The sequence below is a fragment of the Nicotiana tabacum genome, chromosome 5 (assembly GCF_000715075.1).
Source record: "Nicotiana tabacum cultivar K326 chromosome 5, ASM71507v2, whole genome shotgun sequence".
NCBI classification, from domain to species: domain Eukaryota; kingdom Viridiplantae; phylum Streptophyta; class Magnoliopsida; order Solanales; family Solanaceae; genus Nicotiana; species Nicotiana tabacum.
The window spans coordinates 94,104,244-94,131,927 of record NC_134084.1 but is presented as its reverse complement, the minus strand read 5'-3'; the positions used below and the strand labels follow the sequence as shown (position 1 = coordinate 94,131,927).

At 36.8% G+C, this 27,684-nt stretch overlaps 2 protein-coding genes across 28 annotated transcripts; one reads left to right on the top strand and one right to left on the bottom strand.

The window, feature by feature from the left end:
• The first annotated feature begins 1,825 nt into the window (after nt 1–1,825).
• Nucleotides 1,826–22,557, top strand: LOC107777363 (U11/U12 small nuclear ribonucleoprotein 65 kDa protein-like). Of its 23 annotated transcripts, none has more exons than XM_075253822.1 (15): nt 1,826–2,113; nt 9,865–10,057; nt 12,759–12,830; nt 12,966–13,190; nt 13,626–13,707; nt 13,827–14,009; nt 14,229–14,387; nt 14,477–14,644; nt 18,815–18,902; nt 19,111–19,169; nt 20,428–20,493; nt 20,869–21,091; nt 21,754–21,892; nt 22,042–22,074; nt 22,167–22,557. In XM_075253822.1, the coding sequence occupies exons 2-12, from the start codon at nt 9,891–9,893 to the stop codon at nt 20,920–20,922; spliced, it is 1,323 nt and encodes a 440-aa protein (XP_075109923.1). In that variant the 5' UTR covers nt 1,826–2,113; nt 9,865–9,890; the 3' UTR covers nt 20,923–21,091; nt 21,754–21,892; nt 22,042–22,074; nt 22,167–22,557. The 23 variants fall into 23 exon arrangements, with proteins under 23 accessions (XP_075109923.1, XP_075109921.1, XP_075109922.1 ...); XM_075253816.1 differs by having other exon boundaries at nt 1,827–2,113; nt 12,726–12,830; XM_075253820.1 differs by lacking the exon at nt 20,869–21,091.
• Nucleotides 22,558–23,645: 1,088 nt separating this feature from the next.
• LOC107759431 (ricin B-like lectin R40G2) lies at nt 23,646–27,664 on the bottom strand. Of its 5 annotated transcripts, none has more exons than XR_012709650.1 (5): nt 26,963–27,664; nt 26,754–26,876; nt 24,846–24,909; nt 24,564–24,769; nt 23,646–23,938 (listed from the first exon to the last, which is right to left on the bottom strand). XR_012709650.1 is itself a non-coding variant. In XM_016577373.2 (4 exons), exons 1-3 carry the CDS (start codon nt 27,569–27,571, stop codon nt 24,573–24,575), a joined length of 972 nt encoding a protein of 323 aa, XP_016432859.1. In that variant the 5' UTR covers nt 27,572–27,662; the 3' UTR covers nt 23,646–23,938; nt 24,564–24,572. The 5 variants fall into 5 exon arrangements, 3 of the variants coding, with proteins under 3 accessions (XP_016432859.1, XP_016432860.1, XP_016432861.1); XR_001642192.2 differs by having other exon boundaries at nt 24,578–24,769; XM_016577373.2 differs by lacking the exon at nt 24,846–24,909 and having other exon boundaries at nt 24,564–24,812; nt 26,963–27,662.
• Between the last annotated feature and the right edge of the window lie 20 nt (nt 27,665–27,684).

Here is a 27,684-nt window from a genome sequence, read left to right as displayed (position 1 = left end):
GAAGGTCCGATTCACATCATTTCAAGTCCGTTTCCTACCAAATTTTATATGCTCGACTTAAATCACATATAAAACCTGTACCGGGCTCCGGAACTAAAATACGGCCCGATACCATCAAATTCAATTACATTCAAATTTTCCATAAACTCTACAATTTCAGTTAAACAATTTTCTTCAAAAATTCATTTCTCGGGCTTGGGACCTCGAAATTCGATTCCGGACATATGCCCAAGTCCCAAATTTTACTATGGACCCTACGAGACCATCGGATGGGTTCGGATCCGTTTACCAAGAATGTTGACCAAAGTGAACTTAAATTCATTTTAAAAGCAAAATTTATTATTTTTCATAGATTTTCACATAATAGCTTTCCAGATACACGTTCGGACTACGCACGTAAATTAAGGTGAGACAAAAAAGAGGTTTTAAGGCCTCGGAACATAGAATTTATTTCTAAAACAAGTGATGATCCAAACCGGTTATGTTTAGAAGCTCATGACTCAGTGCACCCCGATGTTGGCTATCTTTCCGCACTTATATTTTGAGTTTAAACCCTGCTTTCGAAACTCTGCTTTAATTACTGTAAGCACGTAATTTTTGACACACACATTAAAATTACCTTTAATAGTCCTAGTATTTTTAAAATATTTATCTGAGTTTATTTTTATATGATTTTACTTTATTATTAATTTTAATTCTATTTTAAAGCACAAAAATTGAAAAATACAAAAATAGTTTTATTTTTTCTATTTAATTCAGGTATTATGTATTTTAGAAAGATATTATTTTTAACCCATTTTTATTTTAGTATAATCATTGAAAATACCAAAAAAATAGTTTCATGTTATAATATAGTTGTTTTATCTAATTAGGATTGATTTTACATTTTTATGATATGATATTTTAGGAAAAGAAATTAATATTTTAGCTTTGTAGAATTATAGGGCCACTTTTAAAGGCAAATTTGGCTCAAACTTGAACCCAAATTCTGACAGCCCACTCCTCCCTCCAGCCCAATCCCTTAACCCTATGCCCATTCCCATAAATACATACACAAAGCTACAAAAAAGGGGGAAAAATCCCCCCTTCCCCCCAAAAAAGCTGAAAATGGCGGAGGAAGTCTGCAAGACCTTGGACCACCATTTTCCTAACACTATGTTTGGATCATTGTTATCCATCGTTTTATAATGTATTGTGGATACAACGTTTGAATAGATTGTATCATTTGCTGTTTTTAAATAATATTTTGTTGTTTGGTTTGACTGTATCGTACTGTACTGTAACTGATAAGTTCACTAAAATACCCCCAATTATTTTAAATAAAATTTATCAAGAATTATACATAAAAATAATTTAAGACAACCTCTTTCTACTAATTTATGATTAATTATGTAGCTTGAAAACAAGAGCAAAAACCTGAAAAAAAGGTTAACTAATATTAGCAACAAAAAAAAAATTAAAACGATAGAAAGAGACAAAGAATTGAACAGAGACTTGGATAAAAAGAATGGGGCAAACCAACTCTAGAAGAGATGAAAGAAGACAAAGTAGGTCAATAGGTTGGAGATTTGCAGTTAAAAGAAAAATAAATAAAATAACATAGAATTATAGAGTAATAAGTAAGGGCACAATTGAAAAAGAAAATGGAAAACGATGCCACCATACCAAATTGATTGTTTCATAAAATAGGGCTTTTGGTTGTTCCGAAACAATAGATTTAATAATAAGATATAATTAATTTTAAATAAACAATCAAAACAAACATTATTTTGGATAACAATACAATACACGCTACAATACAATGTGTAACAAACACACTCAAAATCAAGGAGACAAACACACACACAATTACAACAAAAGAGAAAGGGATGAACAAACAAGAAAAGGGAAATAGAGCTAAAAGAAACCTAGCTGCTCTTCATCTTCAATCGCCGTTGCTCCTTCTGTTTTAGCCAAAAACGCACCAAACAGCACTTTCGTGCATATTTTCGGCGAGTTTGGAGGTCCGTTGATTTCATCCGAGTTCGAGTGCTGTTTCGAATTTCACTTGTAGTGCGCCATTCCGTCTATCCTAGTTGCTGGATTTTTGTTTTGTCAATTGAAGGCTTTTGAGGTCAATCTCTTTACCTTTTTCTCTTATATTGCTATTTATATGGTGGTTTAAACTACAGTATAAGCACATTTAAGAATAGTTTTGTAGCAGGAATCTGTCTTCTTTTGTTTTATCAACTACGAGCCGAGATTTTCAGATTTTACTTAATCCTTAGTTCTCTTCATAGATTTTTCTTGATATTTATTGACTTCTCTTTGGTTAATTTTAATCTAGTGTAGAGTTTCTTGTTTTCTTTAAAAGGAAAATGAACAGTGTGTTCTCATATGTATATGTTTAGATTGAAAGCTTCTGTATAGTTTAGGTTCATCTTAATAAAATTTGTCTGCATCTTATCATGGAAATTCTAATTGAATCATGAAGGGATTAGTGATAATGGGCCATGTGTTGTTTGCTAGCAATAATCTCAAAGATTAGGAACATAATTCAAATGCGTTAGTTGCTTTAGGCGCGAGTAATAATAAATCATCGTGACTATGGGTATGGTTCCCGTGGCATGGTCACGATACATAAATCCCAATTCGGGTGTGCATTTCATGTGATCCGACCATAACTTCAAATTTATAATAAAATAAATATTTTGTAGATCGCGGGTACGATTCACGTGATGTGATTTGCAATGTGTACAAAAACAAACGAGTGCGCGACATCACGACTTGTTCAAACAAATTCCATAAATGTTAAAAGCAGTTAAAAGGTTAAAATGCACAATAGGTTTTAAATATGTATTAAATCAGATAATTAGGCCAATTATTAATAGTTGAGCGACCATGCTAAAACCACGTAACCCGGGAATGCCTAACACATTTTTTCCGAGTTAACAAAATTCCTTACCCGGTCTTCTGGTTTTGTAGACTCTAAAACAGAGTCAAAATTTCCTCGATTTGGGATTTAAAATAAACCGGTAACTTGGGACACCATAAATTATTCCAAGTGGCAATTCTGAAATAAATAAATAATCCCATTTCGATTAACGTCACTTTAATTGGAAAAACTCCCTATCCCCTTGGGAAAAATGAGGCGTGACAATTACGAACCTTTGATTTATCTTCTTTTTTTTTTGCACAATATTGGAAGTATTTTGAAAAGGTCGGCTTGCCTAGTACCTGTTAGATATGTACATAATGTAGTCTTGTCCCACATTGGAATATGAGTAGTATGTCCTTGTATAGTATAGCTATAAATAAGGACCTCTTGTATTGTATTGAACACACAATATCAATATATCATATTTTCTCCCGTGCCTTCTCACATGGTATCAGAGCTATCGTGAGAGATTTATCCATGTGCATAAATTCCAGTGATTCCGGGAAGTGAAATCAGTCATCGGAACCCTTTTTTCCGGCGACTTTTCAAAGTTGTTTTGTGTCTGCTTTGTCTCGGTTAGTGTTGTGCAAAATCCAACACTTCCACAAGAGTAGTCACTGTCCGGCAACCAAACCCCAGTGAAAATCTCCGGCGGTAGTGTAGCGGTCGGAAGAAAAATTTCCGGCGAAGTTCTGACGTCACGTGGGCTACCTTGCGGCCATTTTTGGCGACGATTCTTCAGGACAGATTGTTCCCCTTGCAATTCCGAGCCAACCCATCCAGGTTATACCAAATTCCGACCACTTTTATATTTTTTCCGGCATGAACAGTAATTTCAGAAGTGGACTTCCGGCCATTTTTTGAAAAAGTTTCTTCAGAACAGTTGGGTCGTCTGGTAATTCCGATCCTACCCCTACTGTTTTTATTTCATTCTGACCACTTTGAATTTTTCCAGTTGCTACAGTAATATTCCGAGAGCTACAGTATTTCTGGCGTGAACAGTGTTTTCTGGCGTAGAACAATGTTCTGTTTTCCTGCTGTAAATAGTGTTTTCTCAGCGATTTCTTTAGTTTTCCCAAAGGAGTTACTAATTTTTACTATTTCAAGTTAACCCTACTACTATTAATTGTAGCGACATGGCAACCGATACTTCGAATTCTTTAGTGGATTATTTTGAGTTTCTTCAGTACAAAGCAGGTAAGCAGACATCTTCTGAGATAGCTTCCGTTGTTCAAACAGGTAATAGCGTGACTTGTGTCTCTCAATCTTCATCCTCTGAGTCTTGGGTCATTGATTCAGGTGCATCGGATCATATTTCTGGTAACAAATCTCTTTTCACTACTTTTCGTATTCTCAATCTCTTCCAAGAGTCACAATGGCCAATAAGTCTTAAACCATGACAACTGCAGTAGGTCAAGCAAGCCCAATTCCTTCCTTACCTTTAGATTTAGTTCTTTATGTCCCTAATAGTCCTTTTAATCTCATAGCTGTTAGTCGCCTAGCCAAATCACTTAAATGTGCCGTTTTATTTCTTGATGACCATGTTTTTGTACAGGAACGCAGTACAGGGCGGATCATTGGTACCGAGCGTGAATCAAATGGACTTTATTACCTTATCCTTGCTAAATCACATGGACTCACATCTTGTCTCCCTTCAACAACTTGTCCTGTTACTGATTCACCAGATTTATTACATAAATGGTTGGGACATCCTAGTTTGTCAAAACTTCAGAAAATGGTACCTAGTTTATCTCACTTATCAGCTCGGTAAACATACTCGCTCTCATTTTCCTCGACGTATTAATAATCGAGCAGAGTCACCTTTTACTTTAGTCCATTCAGATGTTTGGGGTCCTAGTCGGGTCAGTTCTACCTTAGGATTCCGCTACTTTGTTAGTTTCATTGATGACTATTCTAGGTGCACCTGGATATTTTTGATAAAAAATCGATCTGAGTTGTTTTCTATTTTCCAGACCTTTCACGTTGAAAGTCAAAATCAATTTGGGGTTTCTATTCACACATTTCGTAGTGATAATGCCCGAGAGTATTTGTCTTTCCCATTTCAGCAGTTTATGAAATCTCATGGGATTATTCGTCAAACATCTTGTCCGTACACATCTCAACAAAATGGGGTAGTTGAAAGAAAGAATAGACATCTTATTGAAACTGCTTGTACCCTACTCATACAATCTCATGCTCCGTTGCGTTTTTGGGGGGATGCAGTTCTTACATCTTGCTATCTTATTAATCGTATGCGATGTTCAGCTATCCAGAACCAAGTTCCATTCTCTGTTATGTTTCCCCACTTACCTTTGTTCTCTCTTCCACCCCGTGTCTTTGGAAGCACTTGTTTTGTCCATAACCTTACTCCAGGAACAGATAAGTTAGCTCCCCGTGCTCTTAAGTGCGTATTTCTTGGTTTCTCGAGAACGCAAAAGGGGTATCGATGCTATTCTCTTGACCTCCAGCGGTACCTTATGTCCGCTGATGTTACCTTTTTTGAAACCCAATCATACTTCACAGGTCCAGGTAATCACATAGATATTTCTGAGGTACTACCAGTCTCTTCTTTTGGAGATTCAATCACAATCTCCATCCATCTTCCTCTACATCTCCAGCTCCACCACTTATAGTTCCCGTTCCACCATTTATAGCTCCAGTTCCACCACTTATAAGTCCAATTCCTCCAATAATCCAGTTCAACATTCTGCAGCTCCGCCACTCTTGACTTATCATCTGTGTCCACATCCAGCATCAGGCCCAGGTGATTCACGCCCTGCATCAGATTCTACACCTACTGCAGACTTGTCTCCTCTTAGTTAACTAATTGCACTCCGCAAAGGTGTACGGTCCACACTTAATCCTAATCTCCACTATGTTGGTCTAAGTTATCATCGTCTATCGTCACCTCATTATGCTTTTATATCTTCTTTGTTCACTGTTTCTATTCCTAAGTCTACAGGTGAGACACTATCTCATCCTGGATGGCGACAGGCTATGATTGACGAGATGTTTGCTTTACATCGAGTGGCACTTGGGAACTTGTTCCTTTTCCTGCAGGTAAGTCTACTATTGGTTGTCGTTGGGTTTATGCAGTCAAAGTCGGCCCGGATGGCCAAGTTGATTGGCTTAAGGCTCGTCTTGTTGCAAAAGAATATACTCAGATTTTTGGGCTTGATTATAGTGATACTTTCTCTCCCGTGGCTAAAGTAGCATCTGTTCGTCTTTTTTTGTCCATGACTGCTATACGTCATTGGCCTCTTTATCAGTTAGACATTAAGAATGTTTTTCTCCACGGTGATCTTGACGAGGAAGTTTATATGGAGCAACCTCCTGATTTTGTTGCTAGGGGAGTTTAGTGGTTGTGTATGCCGATTGCACAGGTCACTATATGGTTTGAAACAGTCCCCTCGAGCCTGGTTTGGCAAGTTCAGCACAATTATTTAGGAGTTCGGCATGACTCGTAGTGAGGCTGATCACTCTGTGTTTTATCAGCATTCTGCTTCGAATCTGTGTATTTATCTGGTGGTTTATGTTGATGATATTGTTATTACTGGCAGCGATCAGGATGGTATTACTAATCTGAAATAACATCTCTTTCAGCACTTCCAAACTAAGGATCTGGGCAGACTAAAGTATTTTCTAGGTATTGAGGTCGCTCAGTCTAGCTCAGGTATTGTTATTTTACAGCGGAAATATGCCTTAGACATTCTTGAGGAGACTGAAATGATGGGTTGCAGACCTATTGACTCTTCTATGGATCCGAATGCTAAGCTTCTGCCTGGACAGGGGGAGCCTCTTAGAGACCCTACGAGATATAGGAGGTTGGTTGGAAAATTGAATTACCTCACAGTGACTATACCTGACATTTCTTTTCCGGTGAGTGTTGTAAGTCAGTTTATGGATTCTCCCTGTGATAGTCACTGGGATGTAGTTGTTCGTATTCGAGGATCGAGGCCACGAGCAGATTATTTGGTACACAGATGCTGATTGGGCAGGATCACCTTCTGATAGACGATCTACATCTGGATATTGTGTTCTAGTAGGAGGTAATTTGGTCTCGTGGAAGAGCAAGAAACAAAATGTAGTTTCTCGATCCAGCACCGAAGTGGAATATCGGGCTATGGCTATGGCAACGTGTGAGTTAGTTTGGGTCAAGCAGTTGCTCAAGGAGTTAAAGCTCGGAGAAATCAACAGGATGGAACTAGTGTGTGATAACCAAGCTGCTCTTCATATTGCGCCAAATCCGGTGTTCCATGAGAGGACTAAGCACATTGAGATCGACTGTCACTTTGTCAGAGAAAAAATACTGTCTAGAGATATTGTTACAAAGTTTGTAAAGTCGAATGATCAACTAACAGATATTTTCACTAAGTTTCTTATTGGTTCTCGTATTAGTTACATGTGGAACAAGCTCGGTACATATGATGTGTATGCACCGGCTTGAGGGGGAGTGTTAGATATGTACATAATGTAGTCTTGTCCCACATTGGAATAGGAGTAGTATGTCCTTGTATAGTATAGCTATAAATAAGGACCTCTTGTATTGTATTGAACACACAATATCAATATATCATATTTTCTCCCGTGCCTTCTCACACCATTGATAGGCGCCATCACGATAGGTTAGGATCTGGGTCGTGACATAAATGAAGTACAATAAGTATGACATTTCAAAAAGCAATAAGCATTAGAAGTATTTTCATGTAACCTCTAAAGCATTTTAAAATTTTAAATTATTTCTAAACACCGAATACATTTCGATAAACTATAAATCTTTTGATGAGGAGTTACAATAGTTATAACTGTAACAATAATCAATGATTGTATGTTGATCATTCCCTGGTCAACCTAGGTGTCTCACACTAAGGATATTGATGATAGTAACCATTGCATGGTCACGAGGCCGCCTCACCATTGCTATAGGATTTACGATAGTGCTAGCACGGTAAGGTTTCTCTATGAGCACTATATGGCATTGGCACGCATAAGCAATATTAGCTATGGTCCTCTCAAGATATTTTTCTTTAACTTATGTGACCCGTAAGTCCTATAAATATTCGATAAATCGACAACTTTTGAAATTAAAAATTAAAAGATAACGAGTTTCAACATTTGCTATAACCATTTGATCCAAGTCCAGAGAAAAAATATGATTTAAAGTGATATCATTCAATAAAAGTCATAAAATGACAAACAATACAAGTTATGACCATCTGATACTAAAAGATATAATGTTAAAAATATGGATAGTAAGGTTGGATCACTCCAACGAATCCAAACCAACATTTAAATCAACATTAGCAAACTTTAGAATTTTTGGAATTCGTCAATAAATTTTTAAGGGAAGGTACATCTTAAATTATATCGTCTTAGCTTTTCGAACTAGTCCAAACTTTTCCAACAAGCTCAACTCGTTCAACGATGGCAATCTACAATATTTACATCTGAACTTTATCAACTCAAGTTCAAAGAGTTCATCATAACTCATTTTCAGGCTCACAATCGGCATCAAACCATCTAATAACTTTTTTCCTGATTACCCCATAATTTGGGTAGTCCAACATGCCATTACAAATTATAAATCAACTCAATGGAATTATTGAAGTTATTAATTAACTCAATCCTCAATCCCAAGTTATTGTTCTATCTTTCTTCTTCTTCCTTTAGCTCCTTAATGTCAAGAACACCATTTTGGTGTTACATAAATACTAAGTTCCAATTCCTTTTTCGTACTCAAATACACCCAATAACATCATTTGAACTTCATGATTAAAGCGGGAGTGGTGGAATTATCTTGTAGTAGCAAAACCTATTCCTCTTTTGTGTCTTGAGTACTTTCTTGACAAATCTATATTTCAATGGTAAACAAGGCCTTGAATGTGACCTCTCCTTGTAGAAATAGAGATGCCAAAGGCAGCCACTGTTGCTGCATTTCTCTTTCAGTCTTCAGGAACGAAAGCAAATGCTTGGTATTTTCTTTCTTTAATAAAGCTAATCCCCATGTGTCCCACTCTTTATTTTATCTCCACATATATCATGTTTCAAGTGTTAAACTTGGTTATTCAAAAAATCTTTAAACGAAGGAACAAAAAGAAAAAAAAACATAGGCCCATTCACCCTCAACGACCACAGCCCCTTCCCTTTGCCGGTCAGGTAAGTATGCTCCTCTTTTTATCTTTTATTTCTTCTCTCTTCTTTGTTGTTTGAGGCTTGAGTTCATAGGAATTTTTGTGAAAATTGGGCATCTCGTGAGTCGTGACTGAGTTATGATTGAATATGAGGTGCTAAACTACAATTCTCATTACCTAGTTGTATAGACTGAGTGAATAAAATATTGAAAAGTTCCTAAGTTAAATTATATTGGTCGTGAAAATGGGATATAACTAAATTTAGTTTTAGTAAATGGGATTCCATATATAATTCACCCGATTTAATATTTTCTTACTAGAAAATCTCTCCATAAACTCTTCTTAAAATTGCTAAGTGACTTATTAATAATTTACCTTGGGTTAACCATATTACAAACTTTATTCTTTATATTTAGATATAGATTTATGCGATGGGGCGAAAAATGAATTTCATTGATTTATATGAAAGTATATCCATTTGTTTTTGGCTAAAGTATGGTGTCGAAGAATTTCTTTCCAAAAAAAAGAAAGGTAAAATGTACTAATATTGAAGAAGAAAATGTATTTTGGTCCTTTTTATATTATTTCTTGTGAGTCTTGGTTAATTTATAATGTAATCAAAATAGTCTAACTAAGAAAGTGGATCTTCACATGGGCTTTGATTTCGACCCGCCCGCATCACACACACTGCCCCATTGCCATCCAAATCCCTTCGCTGCCTCAATGCATTTTGAAGTTTTTGTGATTTGTCAACCCAAGTTTGACTGTTTTGTGATTTTTCAACCAAAATTTGACTGTCATTTTTGTTGAGCGTAGAACTTCTGTGAGTACAAGGAACTGTAATGGATGCTTACATGACTGGGATTCCTCTTCATCATTTGCCGAGGGAGGAAGCTAAAGAGTGTACGCTGTTGATTCGGCATCTTCCAGAAGCAGTTCCTCATGAAACCCTTTCTAGATTGCTCTCCAATTACGGCGCATCTTCTATTCGTCCTTGTACTAGTGGCAGGTATTCCAAAGAATGATTCCTTAATTATCAATTTCACTGCTACATTTTTGTTTTGTTTTTTCTAATACCCAGCATAGAAGGTTTGCTTTCTTATGTTCTTAAAACTGTTTATGTGCTCATTTGTCTGGTGTAATTTGTATTATTTAAAAATCAACAAGAATATGTCTACTGTATTTACGCACCATTGACAGGAGGAAATCGGCTCTTTCTAGAACAAACTAGTAGAATGAGCATAATATGAGTTGGATGCATATTCACACCTAGATGGGTTTTAAGCTTGAGGGTTGTAGTCTTAAGCACCTCAACATTAACCACTAGACTAAGGCCTCCATTTATCAATGAAAGCTGCTTTTTCCTATTACTCTCCCCAATCCAAAATGATGGCAAGCTGTTCTTTTGTTTGAGGATATGAATTAGCGGTACTAGGCTCGATAAAGAATTGACCTCCGTTGTTGCTTCTAAAGTTAATACAACTAGAAAAAGTATGTTCTCACAGCAACATACTGTTTTGGACAAATGGTTTCAAGGAACCTCTTCTATACTAATGTTTTCTAACTTGTATTGCTTTTCTAAAAAGTAGATTTAGGTGATTTAATGAGATTGTGATGCTTCCTGAAACGATGATGCGTTTCTGATCCCCCTTTTTGGTGCTTGTCAACTTCTTTTTCCTTTATAGCGAATCAACTAGTTGTCATCTTATACTCAAATTGTTTAGATACTCTTGTCTTTAATATTACTTTCTAAAGAATAGTTAGCTTACGCACCCAAGGGTGTAGCAAAGTGGTCAATGAAGTGGGTGGAAAACCATGAGGTCTCAGGTTCAAACCCTAGCTGAGACAAAAAATACTAGGCTATTTCTTCCCATCTGTCTAAGCCTTGGTGGCATAATTACCTGGTACCTGTTGCTGGTAGGAGGTGGCAGGTATCCCGTGGAATTATTTGAGGTACGCGCATGCTGGGGTGGACTCCTCGGTTACCAAAAAAAAGAAGAATAGTTAGCTTACCTGATTTCGCAATCCATTACTTTACATGAAATTTTCCAATTTTATGTCTTGAGTTCTATGTTGCACGGACTTTCCAAAATGTAACCGCACCCGTGTCGGATCCTTCAAAAATGCACTACTATTGGAGGATCCGACACGTATCCTGCCACATTTTCGAAGAGTCCGAGCAACATAGCTTGAGTTTACCAATGCACAAATTATACTCTGGATTGATGTTGCTAGGCATTGGGTAGTAATGACCTTTAAAAGGATGTGTAACAGTGTCAAACTGTATATGGTTAATTCTACATCTTAAAAGCTTAGACGAGCATATTTTGCTTTTCCCTGCTGAAGGATAACCAAACAGTAGATTTTCTGCATCCCCGTACATTGCTATGGGAGCTGCGAATTATTTTATCATGTATATATCTCTTGAGCGGAATCTATATTTTGGAGTGCTACCTGTTCAATAAATTCTTTGTGTGCACAGGCCCTGCTCTTTTTGATCTTGATACTGCGTCTTTGGTTGAAATTTCCAGTGCCCTAGGGTAAAGGTCCTGCCGTCCCGGTAAAATAAACTTTGTTCCGACTCACGAGAGCTTGAGTGTCTGATCCAGACATACATTTCTGTATATATCAATGTGCTTGTGATTAGTCCTTAAAAAGACTTTTTTAGGAACTCGCCTTACTGCAAGGCGTTCGCCAAACAAACCTGAGGCATATATGGAAGGCTCTTGTCTCATAAAGCTTATGCTCTAAGCGTCTGACTAAGCCCCCCCCCCTCTTCCCAAACAACAAGCGCTCACGATTATCCCCACCAATTTTTGCGCAAGTCATGGGGAAAATTCCTTGATTAGCATTAACTAAAAAAAGGGCAGCCCGGAGCACTAAGCTCCCGCAAGAGGGTATTTTCAGGGCTCGAACCCGTGACCTCCTGGTCACATGACAACAATTTTACCAGTTATACCAGCAACTTAATTAGCATTAATTGACGCTCAGAATTCTTTAGGTAACACCTAACTCTTCAAAAATGCTCTTTGGCCATCTTAGATATGAAGTTAATGCTACTGTATAGGGGGTTCTTGACTTTGAGTGTGTTTTGATTGACTTTTAAAAAGCAGCTTATAAGCTAAAAGCCATAAGTTGGTAATACCCAACTTTTGGCTTTTGGCTTATTTTTGTACTTTTCATGTCTAAAAGTAAGTGCTTTTAAGCTCTTTTTATCATTGCCAAACATCACAAAAGCTAGAAAAGCGCTTAAAAGCCAACTAGCACTTAAAATAAGCCAATCCAACAACAACATACTCATTATTATCCCACACCGTGGGGTCTTGGGAAGGTAGTGTGTACCTTACCCCTACCTTGTGAGGATAGAGAGGCTGTTTTCAATAACCCTCGGCCCAAGAAAGCATAAGCACCACATTAATGAAAATATAGACAAGAACGGACAACACCAAAAAGCCATATAAAAGCAGAATAAAAACAACAAAATATTAAGGTGATCATCACTAAAAGGGAATAATGGAAAATAAGCCAATCCAAACACCCTATTTATGATGTTTAAGCGCTAACTTTGTGCTTGACTGCTTATTAGTAGTTCTTATTTACCTGTTAAAAAAATGAAATGAATGCTACTCGAGTCTTGAGCTCTAGTGTCACATATTTTATGATTTAAACCTAAATAGGTTTGAATCTGGATCTTATGTTTTCCTGGACAGAGTGAGGAATTATGTGTTTGTGGATTTCAAGGATGAAAGTCTGGCACATCAAGCGCAACAGCATTTGAATGGGTATTTTTCTTTAGAATCTTCTGAGTATCCTGTTTGTGATCATCTTAGATAAAATATATTCAAATGAGCTCCTCTTTATTTTTATTTATCTTTGGAGATTAAGCAAGACTGATTGCCAAGTTTTGTGGGTGTTAGGGTACGGTTTCTTGGTAAAACATTAGCAGTTGAACGGGCTAATAAAAGCATAGAGAGAGATAAATATCGACAAAGTGAACCTCGGATTGTAGAAGACTCTGTCTCTTTGATCAACGATGCTACTGCTAAAGAATTCGGTGGAGGATCTAGAAGAGATCCTCATCCTGGCAGCGAACCCATTGCTGAAAGACTTGGGGTGGATTATCCATTTCCTCCTCACCTCGAGTATGTTTTCAGCTACTTCATGATTTTTTTAAACCATCTTTTTAAATTTCTATCCAGATTTGGTGGATAAGTGTCTAGAAGTAGCTCCTCATTCTCTATATCCTGAGCATCCCCTGACCTAAACGTTACAACATTTCTCATGATTTTCCTTTACATCACAGCTGATTTGCATCATCCCTGTATGCCAGATATTTCTCATGTCTTTAGGCATGCCAGCTTTGTTTGACGTGTAAATTGTAGACTCTCTTCTTGGTCTGTTTGGTATATGCATAGAAAACTAGAAAAGAAGAAGAAGCTAAAGTATTAAGAGGATTTAGACAGTCATTCTGCTTGATCTAGCACTTGATAGTTCTTTATATAGTTTCATATGTACTCATAAACAGTAACAGCTTCTGCTTATTCTTCATAATGCTGACTATCCTGCTTGTGATTCAGATATGTTTACCCCCCACCTGATGGGCATATACTTACAAATATTGTAAATGCTCTCATTGCTGTTCCTCGGTTCTACACACAGGTTATCTATACTATATCCATTCTGCTTCTCAAATTCATATTTCTCATTCCCTTGCTATTCGTCTGTGTTGTCTTTGTCTATCTAACATCTTTTTATACCTATATTGTGTCATGGTATAGGTCTTACACTTGATGAACAAGATGAATATTCCAGCTCCATTTCGGATGGCTCTGCCGACTCCACCTCTACCAACTTCCTTATCTGTTCCACCTCCACCCCCTCCCCCACCTCCTCCAACAGTTTCTGAGAGTAGACTGGAAAATTTATCAAGTAGTGAATCAGAAATGGAGTCTTCAGATGAGGTAATATTTCCTATGCTGTTTGGCATCCGTTTACTCTTGAATTGAGTTTGATAAATGCAGTTAACTGGGACTTTAAATATGATGTATAAAACCTCAACGATACTGGGGAGATGACTTAAATTTTAATGATCTATGCAGTGTATCTCAGGATTAAAGTTTCTATCTTTATGTTCCTTGTGTTTTCATTTTTCACCCTAAACTATTTCCTTTTGCTATTAGAGTAATGTTGGCGGGCCTAAACAAAAGCGTGCCAGACGTGAAGCTATCTTAGGCCCTGCAGTTGACAAGGATGTTGCTCATGAAGCTGTTGGATTGAGAGCTGCTGCCTTGGTTCCTAAAGAGATGCCAGTAGTTAAGAAAAAGAACCCAATAATTCAGGTGATAGCCTTGCATCTCCAAAAGCCTCCTTCCCCCTTTGTTCTTCATTGAAGTTTGTGATACTATGTTGTTGATCGCTGTACTTGCAGATTAAAGTAGCACCTAAGCAGGTACAGAATGAAGAGAAGGGTGACATGAGGGAAATATCATTGCCGGTGGAAGATAAAGAGAATGATAATAAAACTTTTGCGACCCTTGAAGAATTAAAAAGTGGAAGATTGCCCCCAGAAGAGATTCTGTCGCTTCCTATGTTTAAGGTACTGGAAGTTTGGGCACTTTACTTTTTCCCATGGACCGCTTGTGTGCAGATTGGATTTGCAGTTAGTCTTTTAAGTTTTATCTGTGGTCCTGTTACTTGGTAGTTCATGTTTCTTATGATATTCATTAGTCAATTTATTAAGAGCTAAAGGAAGTGGATCTAGGGCAAAGTCTTGTAATGGAATGACTTAGGCCTCATTTTAAAAAAAAAGATTAAGACGTCTGAATGCACATTTGAATATCAAGATATATATTAAGATTAAGATGTCTGAATCTGAATACACATTTGAATGTTAAGATGTGTATTAAGATCTGAATACTGAATAATTAAGACTGTTTGTTTTTCAACATCTGAATTAATAAAATTTATCTTTATATAAGAATTGATGAATTTAAATTAATATATGGTAGTTGATGGCTAACGGTGGTATTTGTGGATTACTAGAGGTGCTCGTTAGTAGTGGTTTTGGTTGATAGTGGTGGTTCGAGGTAGTAGCTAGTAGTGATGGGTAGTGGAGAATATGGTTGCTAATGGTGGGTGGTGGTTGAGGAAAGTGGTGGTAGTTCATAACGGTGGGTACTAGTTGTTATGGTTAATAATAGTGGTGGTAGTTAACGGTGGGTAGGTCATAGGTGGATGGTTGTGGTTGAGGATGATGGTGGTAATGGCGGTGGTAGTTTATAATTGTGGGGGTGGTGAGACGTGGTGGTAGTCAATAATGGTGAGGTGGTCGGTGGTGGTAGTCAATAATGATGGCGGTGACGATTATACTTGAGGATGGTGGTGGTCGGTGGTGGTGGTTGAGTATGGAGGTAGTGGGTGGTGCATGGTGGTAGTTGATAATGGTGGGCAATGGCGGTAATTAATTGTAAATGTGGATAGAAACATTTTAATGAAATTAAGTCTCTGTTATAGATCTTAATCGTTCAGACCTATTCAGACCCATTAAGTGGTTGTGAAATTAAAAAAAAGCACACACTTAATGATCAAGATTTGAATGAGACTTTAAAAAACAAACACACTTAATATGTGAGATCTGAATGATTAAGATTCAGACCTCCATTAAGTGCAAAGAAATGAGGCCTTAGTTCCTTTAGGGATAGGACGATCCTTGGAACCTTATCCATAGAAGATAGTAAATGGCTGCAAAGGGCATTCACGTTGGAGGAACTTGATGCTGTGATCAAGATGTTCGATGGTGACAAAGCGCCTGGCCCGATGATTTCAATACGGCCTTCTGTCAAAACTGTTGGTACATCTTGAGAGATGATATCTTTAAGACTTTGGAGCAATTTTACAATGAAGACTTTCTGGAGGAAAGTCCCACTGCAACTTTTTCTGGAATATCCGGCAGGAGAGAAATAACAAGGAATAACATATGTTTTAATTATAGTAAAGAAAACATAGTTAATGTTAAAAATAGATGTTTGAAGAGTCTATACTTATGGTATAGGAAAAAATTGTATCGGATATGAGCTCTATGTTAGATCTTTTGCATTCCTTCAACATATACAACAAAAGAATGACTCCTTTTCAATTTTGGAAACAATTTTGTTTGAACTTTCTATTTTATCTTAATGAGAACCTTTTATAGCAATGTGATGGCATGTCTAAGACCATAAAATTTCAAAAGTCTTCTAACCACTCAAATGTTATGATATGTTTAAGATCACAAGTTCCAAAAGTCTTCCTTCTTTTCTTAAATTTCGCGTCCAGTTAAATACGTTCACATAAATTGAAACATTTTTTCATCAAAAATCTAATTACCCCAGGCATAGGCGAAGCCATATGTCTGAAAGGGTGGTCACTTGACCACCCTTCGTCGGAAAATAGCACCGGGTATATAGGTAAAATATTAGGTTGTATAGGTATATAACATATATTGAACACTCTTTGTTGGAGAATATTTTCACTTCTTTCAAGTTTGAACACCCTTGAAAAAATTCCTGGCTTCGCCACTGCCCCCAGGATTTTGCCTCGTGGTAAGAGCACATCATGTGATGTGTGGATTAAGCGCATGTCACGGGTTTAAACCTGCCACAAACAATAGCTGGGTAATTAAGTTGAGCATAACAGCCGAGCCCATTATCAGCGACTTTCGAACCATGCGCTAGTGGCCTTCAGGGATTTCTCAGTTAAGAAAAGAATCTATCCAATCCTACCCCATGAAGGATTTCTTTTTCGCCATGAAGGATTAATAAACCAACAACTAGGAAATGAATTCTTCTGGTTGTTTATTTCAGTAAATTCAAGTCACCAAAACATAATTGGCACCTAAGGTAAATTAAATGAGGTTTATCAATTCAGGCTCTTCTAAAGGATTTTGTGGGTTATGTGGACACTGTGAATCTTTATATTTTTTTTATTTAGTAAGGTAGAGTATGTGAACTGTGAATCATATAACACCTTGCAGCAAAAGTTTTCAGAAACCAACAACTATGATAAAATAATCTGACACTAAATCAGACTGTAACTCCCTTTTTGTTTGTATTCAGGAATCAACCATTCTTAAATTATGCTTTCATTACATATAGTTTCTTCAGCTGTTCTTCTTGGACTGCATCATTAGAGGGGCAACAGGCCTAGGGCACGGCACACTTAAATAATACCAGCTTATCATATCTCATTAATAATTCTAATACATTATACTCCCTTTGTTCCATTTAGGTAGCACACTTTCCTTTTTAGTTTGTCTTAAAAAGAATGACGCCTTTCTATATTTAGCAACAATTTAACTTCCCATTTTATACTTTTTGAGATTATCTACCGCCACACATATATCTATAGCTTGCTTCTGACCACAAAGTTCAAAGTCTTTCTTAACGTCCTTACCCAGTCAAACTATGTCACATAATATGGGACAGAGGGAGTAGTTATTTTTTAATTTTCTTAAGTATGCCTCTAGGGGTATCATTACCCGCCTAGTCTTGTTGATGATGACTGACTTGATGAATGTTGGTCTGTATCAGACGAATAGATTAATTTAAGATAGAAGTGTGGAATTTGCATGAAAATGGGGTACGAACTACCACTTTTGAAAATTAGGTATAACAGAAATAAAATACTAAAAATCATGGAAAAAGAGTCCTATCTGTTTAACTTCTAAATACTAACTAGGTCACTAGGGAAATATGTATATTAGGGATCCGAGCATATTGAGCAAACACCTGCTTTCCTATTTGAATTCCTTTTAAGATTCTTAAGTGTAGAGGCTCTTGGCTAATTACTTTGAATTGCTTGAAGTTATGTATGTGGAAACCAAAAATGATGTCCAGAAAGTTTATCTTTTTTTTTTTTTTTTGATAAAGTAAGAGATATTATAAATGGCATCAAGAAGATGCAGAAATATAGATACAAAAGATTTGCTAGCTCCAGTACAATGAGTCCGATACTAGGGTTAAAGAGTTAACAAAGTCCAAAAAGTTGTCTGGGGAGTTCACAGGTGTTAGGTACTCCAACGGTACAAAAGTAAAAGACATTTAGCCTTGTGGAAGTGGTTTGGAGTTGCTATTCCATCAAAACATCTCTTATTCTTCTCATTCCAAATACACCAAAAAATACAGAAAGGAATTAGTTTCCAGATTTTCTTGATGGTTCTACCAACTTTCCAGCTGTTCCAGTTCAAAAAGGCTTCCATTAAACTCCCAGGCATTATCCAGTCCATTCCAAAAAGAGACAAAAACATGTTCTATAGATCTGCTGAAACTGGGCAGTGAAGTAAAAGATGCCTGGTTATTTCTGCATTTACTTCTATAGATGGCTAATCATCTCCATGAAATGTTCTTGATTTTGGAGAAATGGCAGGAAAAGGAATAGAACTAAACTGGTTGCTGAAAATTTGTTTATGAGCTTATGAGATTGTTCATGCTAAATACAGCAGACTTTTTCTAATAGTTTTTAGCTGCTTAGTCTCCTTTGTGAGAAGAAGTGACTTTTTTGTTGATAAGTAGGGTTTCTGTTTAGTTTACTTAAGCTGACAAGTAGTTGCTATTAGGAATTCATTAAGATTGTATCTTTCCAGTCTATAAATTGTGCTATACTAATTCATTTTTTGTTATCAGTAAATCAAAAGTTTTTTTTATGAGCAAAGCCAAGCATTAAGTTGGTTCTTGGACATCCCCAGCAAAGGGCTGATGGATATTTAACTCATGGGCTTTCCTTTATGCAGAATTATTGTGCTGGTAATCCTTCTCCTATCTTGTACTTGAAGAACTTAGCAAAAGAAGTGATTGTTGATGATTTTTACTTCATATTTGGTAAGCATTAATGTACATATCCATTAACAAGCTAAAACACGTTTTTCCGACTTTTTCCTTAAGAGTTCCTTGTAGTTCAATACCTCGACAACTTTTTCTTTTCCCCTTCAAAAAAATGGATAACAAGAAGTTAGTTCAATGGATTTGTTACTTACTAGAAACTCATGTTTTGTCACTAGAACCATTATATCAGCTATAATGTTTGCAGGATCTTTATTTGGAAGCATCGATGAAGCTAAATCCAGACTGGCAGTGAAGCTAATGCAGGTGAGGTTCATCTGTATTTATCTACCTTTAATAATACGTGAAAACTTGAAGCTTTATATATCCACTATTTGATATAACTCCAAGTTCTTTTGGGAGTTTATGCTGGAAAAATATAAGGAACACTATCTAAATTACCCTATCTGATCATCCAATGTGAGGTCTTGGCTCCACTTTTGTGACACGTGGCTCCTCTGTAGGTTTGGTTGATATGTGATATGTCATACATGGGCCCATTGAGAATATGTGTGCTTCTTAAAATTGTAAAGTCTTCTGTTACATAAAGAAAACTGTCAATCTGGCAAGCTGGTTACAGTGCCAGTCAACTTCTTAATGCCACCCATTAGGCTCTATTGGCATTGGCTGACAATAAATTGGGACTCTAAGCACTCAGGAGTTGAGTTAGAATGATAATAGTTTGGTGAAAGAGAGTGATAAACCCAGTTAAAGGAAGGTTGAAAGAAAGTTTATAATGTTCTTCTATATATACAAAGGGGAGAATGACCTCTCTTCGTGTGAAGCATCTGGAAATATTTCCATTCTTAGATGAAGCTTCAATAGCTGCTAGGTCTAGAGGGAAGTAATGAGCAGTACGTTCAAGTATAACTTCCATGCCGAGGCTAGCGCGGTTAATGATATCACTGAATATCTTCGTTACAAGGCTTGAAAGGTTGTGTTACTGATATTCTTATCACATTTCTTCCGTTTGATGTTTCTCCTTTTTCCTTAGTTGCTTCTTGATAACAAAAATCATGACACTCGTATTGAACCAAACCCTGGTCTCTATATTTCTTCTGGAACAATTGAGGAAGATTTAACTGAATTGATGACTTAAAAGGCATGATGCACTTTGTACAATTAGCATAAACTCCCTGCTTGGTGAAGGGTATGATGTCAGGGGACTGGTTAAACATTATCTAACTCAGCAAAAGCTCATTATATCTTAAGCTAATTTAGGGCCAATTTCATCAACTTGGTGAGAAAATCAATTGGTAATCTACTTCTCTATTTAACTATAAGTTTCACTTTCTTCATTCCAGTGCCATTTTGTTGGTCTGTTTCTTACCTGATCCAGACCACAAAATTGACGTACTCCTTTCTAGTTCCATATGTTTTGTTGCCAAGAGATAGATTGTCCTGTGGCATAAAAATAGCATTCTCATGTAGAAGGGTGAGATAGTAATCAGTACTCCCTTTCCATTGTTAATTTGCTGTTTATTCATGACTTAAATGCTGATGATTATCTGATTTTCATTTCCAGGAAGGGAGAATGCGTGGACAAGCTTTTGTTACATTTCCCTCTGTTGAACTTGCTCAAGATGCTTTAGTATGTTACATTTCCCTCTTTTGTTACATTTCCCTCTTTATTATGCTTTAGTTAGCTCAAGATGTTTCTTGTCTTCATTTCATTTCCTTTGATGGTCTATACGTAGTAAAATTTTCAGTTGATGTATTTCTTAAAGTTACTGGTATGAGCCTGATTTTGGAATGACTGCTTATATAGGTTATCCTTCCACTGGAAGAAAAATATTTGTTCATGAAATTTGAAAGAACCTGATAAAGTTGGAGCTATTTATCTACAATGGTACAATAGTAATTCCCAATCTAATCTTCTTAATAATAAAATAAAGAAGAATCATGCTTCCATTATTAAAATACTACTCCGAATCAAAGCTATTTCTTCCTCTCTATGATGCTGCAGGCCAGTCATTTCCTTTTCATTGGGGAAAGAAGGGGGGAGGCCAGAAGGAGGTAAAAGGATGGTTTAGAAGATTGAAAAACGAAGAAATCAATATCAAACATTAAAATTTATGATATCCACATTCCTCTTTTAAAGTGGCATTGGATTTATTTTTTGAACTGCTGGATCGTGGAATCATATATCAAAACATAGCAGAATCTGGGGGAAACAAGAGGAAAAGCAGGTAATTTGGTATTTAGTTTTCATCCTGGGCAGCATGATTGTGAAGTAAACACCGCAAAAGTACTTATAGGCTTTTATGAACCTCTTTCAAAAATAAATCTCTTAATCCGAAAGCACCACATACGAGACAATCTTTTGTCTTTCACTGTTAGCATTTTGCAAGTCTCATTAGATGTATTTTAGTAATATGACTTATGCTGACATTTTCAAATTGTTGGCGTCTCTGGTAGCCTATTCAAATTTCACTAAGCTGATAAAATTTGCTGCTCAACTCCAGCAGTTGGTATTAAGGTTTTGTTCTTGGTGTACCTTAAATGGTGCAAGTGCCTACCCCAACAGTTCTCAATCGAATTCTAGCAAAATCTTAGATTTATTTAGAAGGTGAGGAACCTTCTGAATTTAATCATGAACTTGTGTCAAATTTCCTATGGTTATTTAATGCGAGATTATTCATGTATATGGTTAGTTTCCTCAAGTTGCCTAAAAATGTGTTATATAGATTAAAGGAAATCATTTCAGTCATATACTTTAATTTATATCACATCCGTACTATCTAGAAATTAGCTGATGTGTTATGGGTGCTAAACTTAGAGTTATGTGAAGCTGTATACTACACCTGATGATACTTGTAAAAATTTAATACAAAGAAGTGAATGACTGCAGAATCTGGTGAATGGGTATGTTTTTAAAGGCAAACCTATCGTCATTCAGTTCGGTCGTGATCCTGCTAAAGCAAAAACAAGCTAGAGAGAATAGTTGCAACAAGGGTAATTTAAGCCCTCAGCTCAACATTCTAAGTCAGGTATATAAGCACACGATGGATTGCTTAGTTTGCTTTAATTATTGTTTTTTTCCGCGTATATCTTAAATAACCTCAATACTGTACCAAAGTAGTTATTCCTTAATCATAGTATCTATATGCGACTCATCTCTTGTTTGTAATGAATGCAGTACGGTGAGATAATCTTTTGGACAGTGACTTCGGTAAAGCTGTGCTGATAGAGTTTCTTGTATCTTTTACTTTTGGCTGTAATTGCTGCAAACGTCATTTTGGTTACTAGATAGCTTGTGCCCAGGTAACATTAAAGGAGGCGGTCAAGCTAATGAAGATGCTGCTGAGGGAAGCAAGGAAAGTAGGGATTCCTTCCAGGACCGGAGAAGGTCAAAATATGGGCAGGCTGTCAGGTTTTACCTACACAGTGGTTTCACAAGATTTGTATCTGGAGCCAAAAACACACAGAAGTTATTGTGATCAGTACATTGAAGCACAATTGATATGCTGGAGCTCAATGATTGGTTGTTAATTCTTTGTTGTTTATAGTTTATGAGAACAGTGTTGTTTCAGTGGTGAGTCGGTGAAACAGGTGCGAGGACTTATTTAACTAGTGATGGCTTTGGATAGAATTCTTGTATTGATGACAATAGGTATTTGATGCAAATGATATTGAATGCAAATTTCGACTCTCAGAATCTGCAGTAGCATGTTAACTACGAGCTCATTTCACTATGCAGAATCATGTGTGCAATGTAAAATATCTGGAGCTTCGGTTTCTACTAGTTTATGAAAAGAGTGTTGTAAACTAGCTGGCATGAATTATTTAATCCCAAACTCCTGCTCACACTAGAGTAACTAACAAAAAAAATATCCTAGTAAGTACTTGGTCGTCAAACACTTCTAAAAATTGCCGACAATCTTTGAGATGTTGTCTGTCTTTTTTCTTTCTCTTAGGAAAACTAAGAACAACTCTTTGTGGGAGATAAAGCATGAGCATATACAGTCTTCATTCTGTCAATGAGGTTAATATACAAAGAGAAGACAACAAAAGAATTTTCAAAAATTCCATACATAGAAGGTAAAGGCTCAATCGTCGATTAAAGAATTATTTTTTTGAGAATAAAGCTTACTCTGAATTACTTGGAGTACTTTTATTTAAAGTTTAACCTACTTAAGGAAAACTTAGATGTCTGGCTTCTACCAAGAACCCAGGGCTACTTTTTTTCTTGGACAATAAGCTACCTCTCTCTTCATGTGCGTGTACTCATGTATTTAGAGCTACGAGTCAGTCACCATTTAGTTCACTATAACTGAGTTAATATGAATACAAATATTTAATATATGGACAAAGCAGTTTTTACTATAAAAATATTACCCGGTAGGTTATGCACATAAAAAAAAGCACCAGATATGGTGCTTCCCCTCATGGATCAGTAATGACCACAGTTATCTAACCTGCAACACATCCCCCTCTGCTTAAATTTTCAAAAAAAAAATCGTGTAACTAATTCAACCCATCCGCAGCGTAAGAGCTTCTCCGTTCGCACCATTGCCATCAGAGGGAGCAGCTAATTCAACTAGTTCAGAAAGCACTTGTTCACTAGCTTTTAACGCCAAATAGCCAGATAGTAAGAAATCAATGGCCAAAAGTAGTAGTACACCCTTTCCTCCTGGAAGGATGGTTGCCCAGTAAGAAAATTTTCCATTGTATTGGTAAAACATAAAAATAAGGAACTGTTTTAGCAACTATAAGCACACTCCCAACTGCCGGATGGCTAAATTTATGGCTTCATAAGGCTGTTGTGATCCTTTGTCATATATCTTAGTAATAAGAAAGAAGATAAACAGGCACAAACTACCGAGCACAAAATAGAAATTAAAACACATACATACCATAGCCATGTCACCTCCCACACAATACATAGTATTTCCCTTGCTTTCAATTTCTTTTACATTCTTGGAGGGACATTGAATACAATACAAAATGCGTAATAAGCCACACAATAAAAAAAACACCAAGCATCAACTCCATTATTTAAACTCGTCCAGTCATCATTCACGAGCCAACATATCCTGCAATTAAATTATTTAGGGAAAAATTAATTAATATAAATGCATGAAAAATAAAAAACAAAAAGTGTAAAATTATTGGGATGAAAGCTGATGGTAGCATCCCCTATTGCTTGTTAACTGACAAGTAAATGACATCTAGCTTAATTAAAATAGGTTTGGTACTGAATCACTAGGTAATAATAAAGTTTATGAGAATGTATTATAAAGAACACATCTTTCCTACATAATTTTTGGTTTTTTGGTTGCACAAAACAGTAGGGGGTGGTGGTGCTTGGTGATAAGGTACTGTGGGAGGGTAGCTATGTTGATGAAAGAGTATCAGATATAATAAGAGGACAGAAAATTTCCAGTTAAAGCATATTAAGGCTTAAATAGACCTGAGACTACTAAACACCGGAAATATTTCGCTGAGGAATACATTTCATTGAGAAAATAGTTTTCGTGAAAGTAATTTATATCAAACAACATGGAGGCTAAGTGTGAGAATGCAAAAAGAAGACAGATAAAAGAATCAATGGCCTTAAGGGCGAGGATGGCTAAATTTTAAATGGAATATAAACTTGAAGACAAAGAAGAGAGAGGAATTCAGGTTCTAGGCTTTCCAAGCAAAAAAATCATTTTTTACGTTGCAAGACTAACAGTAGGGAACGATCTTCCATTGTTGGTTACGGTTGTCTCCTTTCCACCATTCCCAGAGAGCAACAATGGTCCCGTCACGGACACCTCCATGTTCTTTATCAGCATTCCATGCATCTAGATTGAGGCGAATGTTATTAACCATCCTAACTGCTCGATAACCATCACTCACGTCCCTGCTCTCTGTCCACAAGACTGATGCATCAAGAACATCAGGGTCGTAAGGGGTGAGCTGCACCTGTAGAGGAATTTTAATAGGAATGTAACTCACCTTCCAGTCAAAAGCCATGTAACATCAGGAAGGCAAGGCCCTTGAACATCAGTGTGTTAATTACCTTCAAGCATATGTAAATTCCATACTCATGCATTTGCAACAATCAAGGTGCATGGAGCAAGGGTAATATTAGTTGAAATCACATATAGTACTTAAATAGGCAACATAACAATAGCAATTCACATCACAAAGAATCAAGTTTAAGATGCAAATTCTTCTTGTATAAACCCAAGCCACAAATGCCTATAACAACAACAACAACAACAAACCCAGTGTATCCCACAAATAGTAGCCACAAACGTCTATGTTTCACTAATTTCCTCTTAGCAACTTAAAGGTTTTCTGCAGTTAATGAATTCAAAACTTAAACTCAACATGGCCACGATGCCTCTAGTTCTAATTTCACCATAGCCTCAGTTTATCTCACACCCATTGCACATTATTTCTTAATTGAAGAGAGTGCAGATACTGTAGGAGAAAAAAGTAGATGAACTAAAGCTAGAGCTAGTATGAAAATGCTTCCAACTATTCTCTCTACAACATGGTCAAACTGGTGTAACGATGCAGAATTGCGGGTGTTGCAGTGAATCAGCACACATACTTGGACGAATAAATCATCCATGTACTGGAATCAGCATGGAACAATATTGCTCTGCTTTAGTTCTATTTTGATCCTAATTGCTCGAACTCGGGTGCGGATATACGAGTGCGGATCTAGAGGTCGGCTTCTTCATCATATGAGTTTTAGAATTTGAGGGTATGGATCCAAGTGCGAATACGGGTGCTTAGATACGGCTAATATATGCACGTTACGACATTTATAAGTATATGTTTCTATTAATTAAAGTTAGTGAGCAAAGACTAATGGTAAAGTTTAATTCTTTATAAACACCTAATAAATTCTTCATAATATATATGACATAAACCTACAAAATCAAACTAGATACCCGATCAATCAATACTTCTCGATCATAGATATAGTCAAAGCACCCACGGTAAGTTTTCCAAATCTAGTGTAGATCCGACACCCACACCCATGTAGTGTCGACAATGCGAGGATTTTCAGGAGTCACGCAACATAGCTTTAGATAAAAGTAATGCACACATAATCATCATCACCTTTTTTTCCTTTTTAAAGAGTAAATTCCAATTAATAATAAATGCATATCAATAGTGCTTTAACTTCTAGATATTTGTTTAATTTCTAGCTTATGCTCATTACCAATAGACTATAAGTTATGCAAGTTCAAGATCTCATCTATCTAGCTATGCTATGAATAAATCAAAGAGAAATAGTGAAGCTTATGAAACCTTCTTGGCACCTAAAATCCATACTAGTATTATGTTTGTCATTTACAAACCCCTCCACCTCTTTTTTGTGGATAAAATCAGCCTGTTTTGAATATAGACAACAGTATTGATGCCAAGAATTAAGCTATTTTCAGGGGTTAGCCGTACTTCTAGAGGGCACCTAAAATCCAAAAAACCATGTTCATCATTAAAAAAAAAAAAACTATTCAGTCTACATATTGGGTTAAACTTTCCTTCAGAACATATAAGGTTTCTCTTCCCCCATAGTGTCCAAACAATGCATACTTGAATCATGCTTGAATCCTGTATTTCTAAAAGAAGTCATAACTGAGCCTTCACATAAATTATTAATCCTTTGCAGTCAACATTAAAAATCTCAAAAGATCCATTTCTCTGATTTCTCTAGTCAATCCGTGAAAAATTCATAGTATGCATCATTTGCAAGTCACAGCATTTGTCTTAGGTGGAAATCTCTAATATCCTTTTCCAGGACAAAGTAATGGGTTGGCTATCAAGGTTTAACAATTCATTCAATAACAAACAAATATCTATTTTATTTTTCAGCGCTTATGGTTAACAAGATACAGAACATACAGGGTGAGAGGCGCCAACAGAGTGCTTCATGGCCAGTCCTGCAGCTTTATTAACCAGAGCAAAGCTTGGAAACCCCTCTTCATCCTTCACTTTAGTGCTGTACTTCTCATCTTTATACCAGTGCTGCAAACAAATTCACACAGAAAAAATTACATCATATTCACAGCAAAGAATCAACAAAATTCAAAAAAAGAAGAAAAAGGACCTACTTGAAAAGGATCGGATGGATCAGAAGAGGCAAGAACGACTTTGCCGTCACGGATAGTGAGAGAGTAATTGGGATCAGCCTTTGTATAAACCCTAAATGAAGGCTTATCGATGAGCTCTGGATGTGGTGAGGTCTCATGGTGGAAGAATGAAGGCACATGTGGTTGAAAACGATGATGATCATGCTGACGATGAACGCTCTCACTCTCACTCTCGTGAGACACGTGTTCGACGGAGGAATAACTAGGTGGTTGCGGTGGTGGCGGGCCCTCATAATAAGGCGGTGTACGATTATAAGATCCACCATAGTTCTCCTCCATTCGCGGAGGCGGATAATTAGTCCGACCATAACTATCCTCCATTGACGGAGGAGGATAACTAGTCCGACCATAATCGTCCTCCATAGGTGGCGGTGGAGGATAATGAGGACGGTTATAATTGGGATCCATCGGTGGTGGTCCACCTACATGGGAAGTGTGATAGACATGGGTAACTTCTGACGGTGGTGGTTCGTCGTAGGCTGACGGTGGTGGTCGTCGTCCGGGAGGTGGAAATTCCTCTCCACCGTCGTCGTCGCGACGGTGGTGGTGGTGTCCAAAAGGAAATTCCATTATTTATGACAAAATTAGGGCTGTCTGAACTAAAGACTTTTATTCAGTTCTTTATTTATATTGGCTTTAATTATCCCTGCACTTATTTAGTAATTTGATAGAAGTCTAAACGC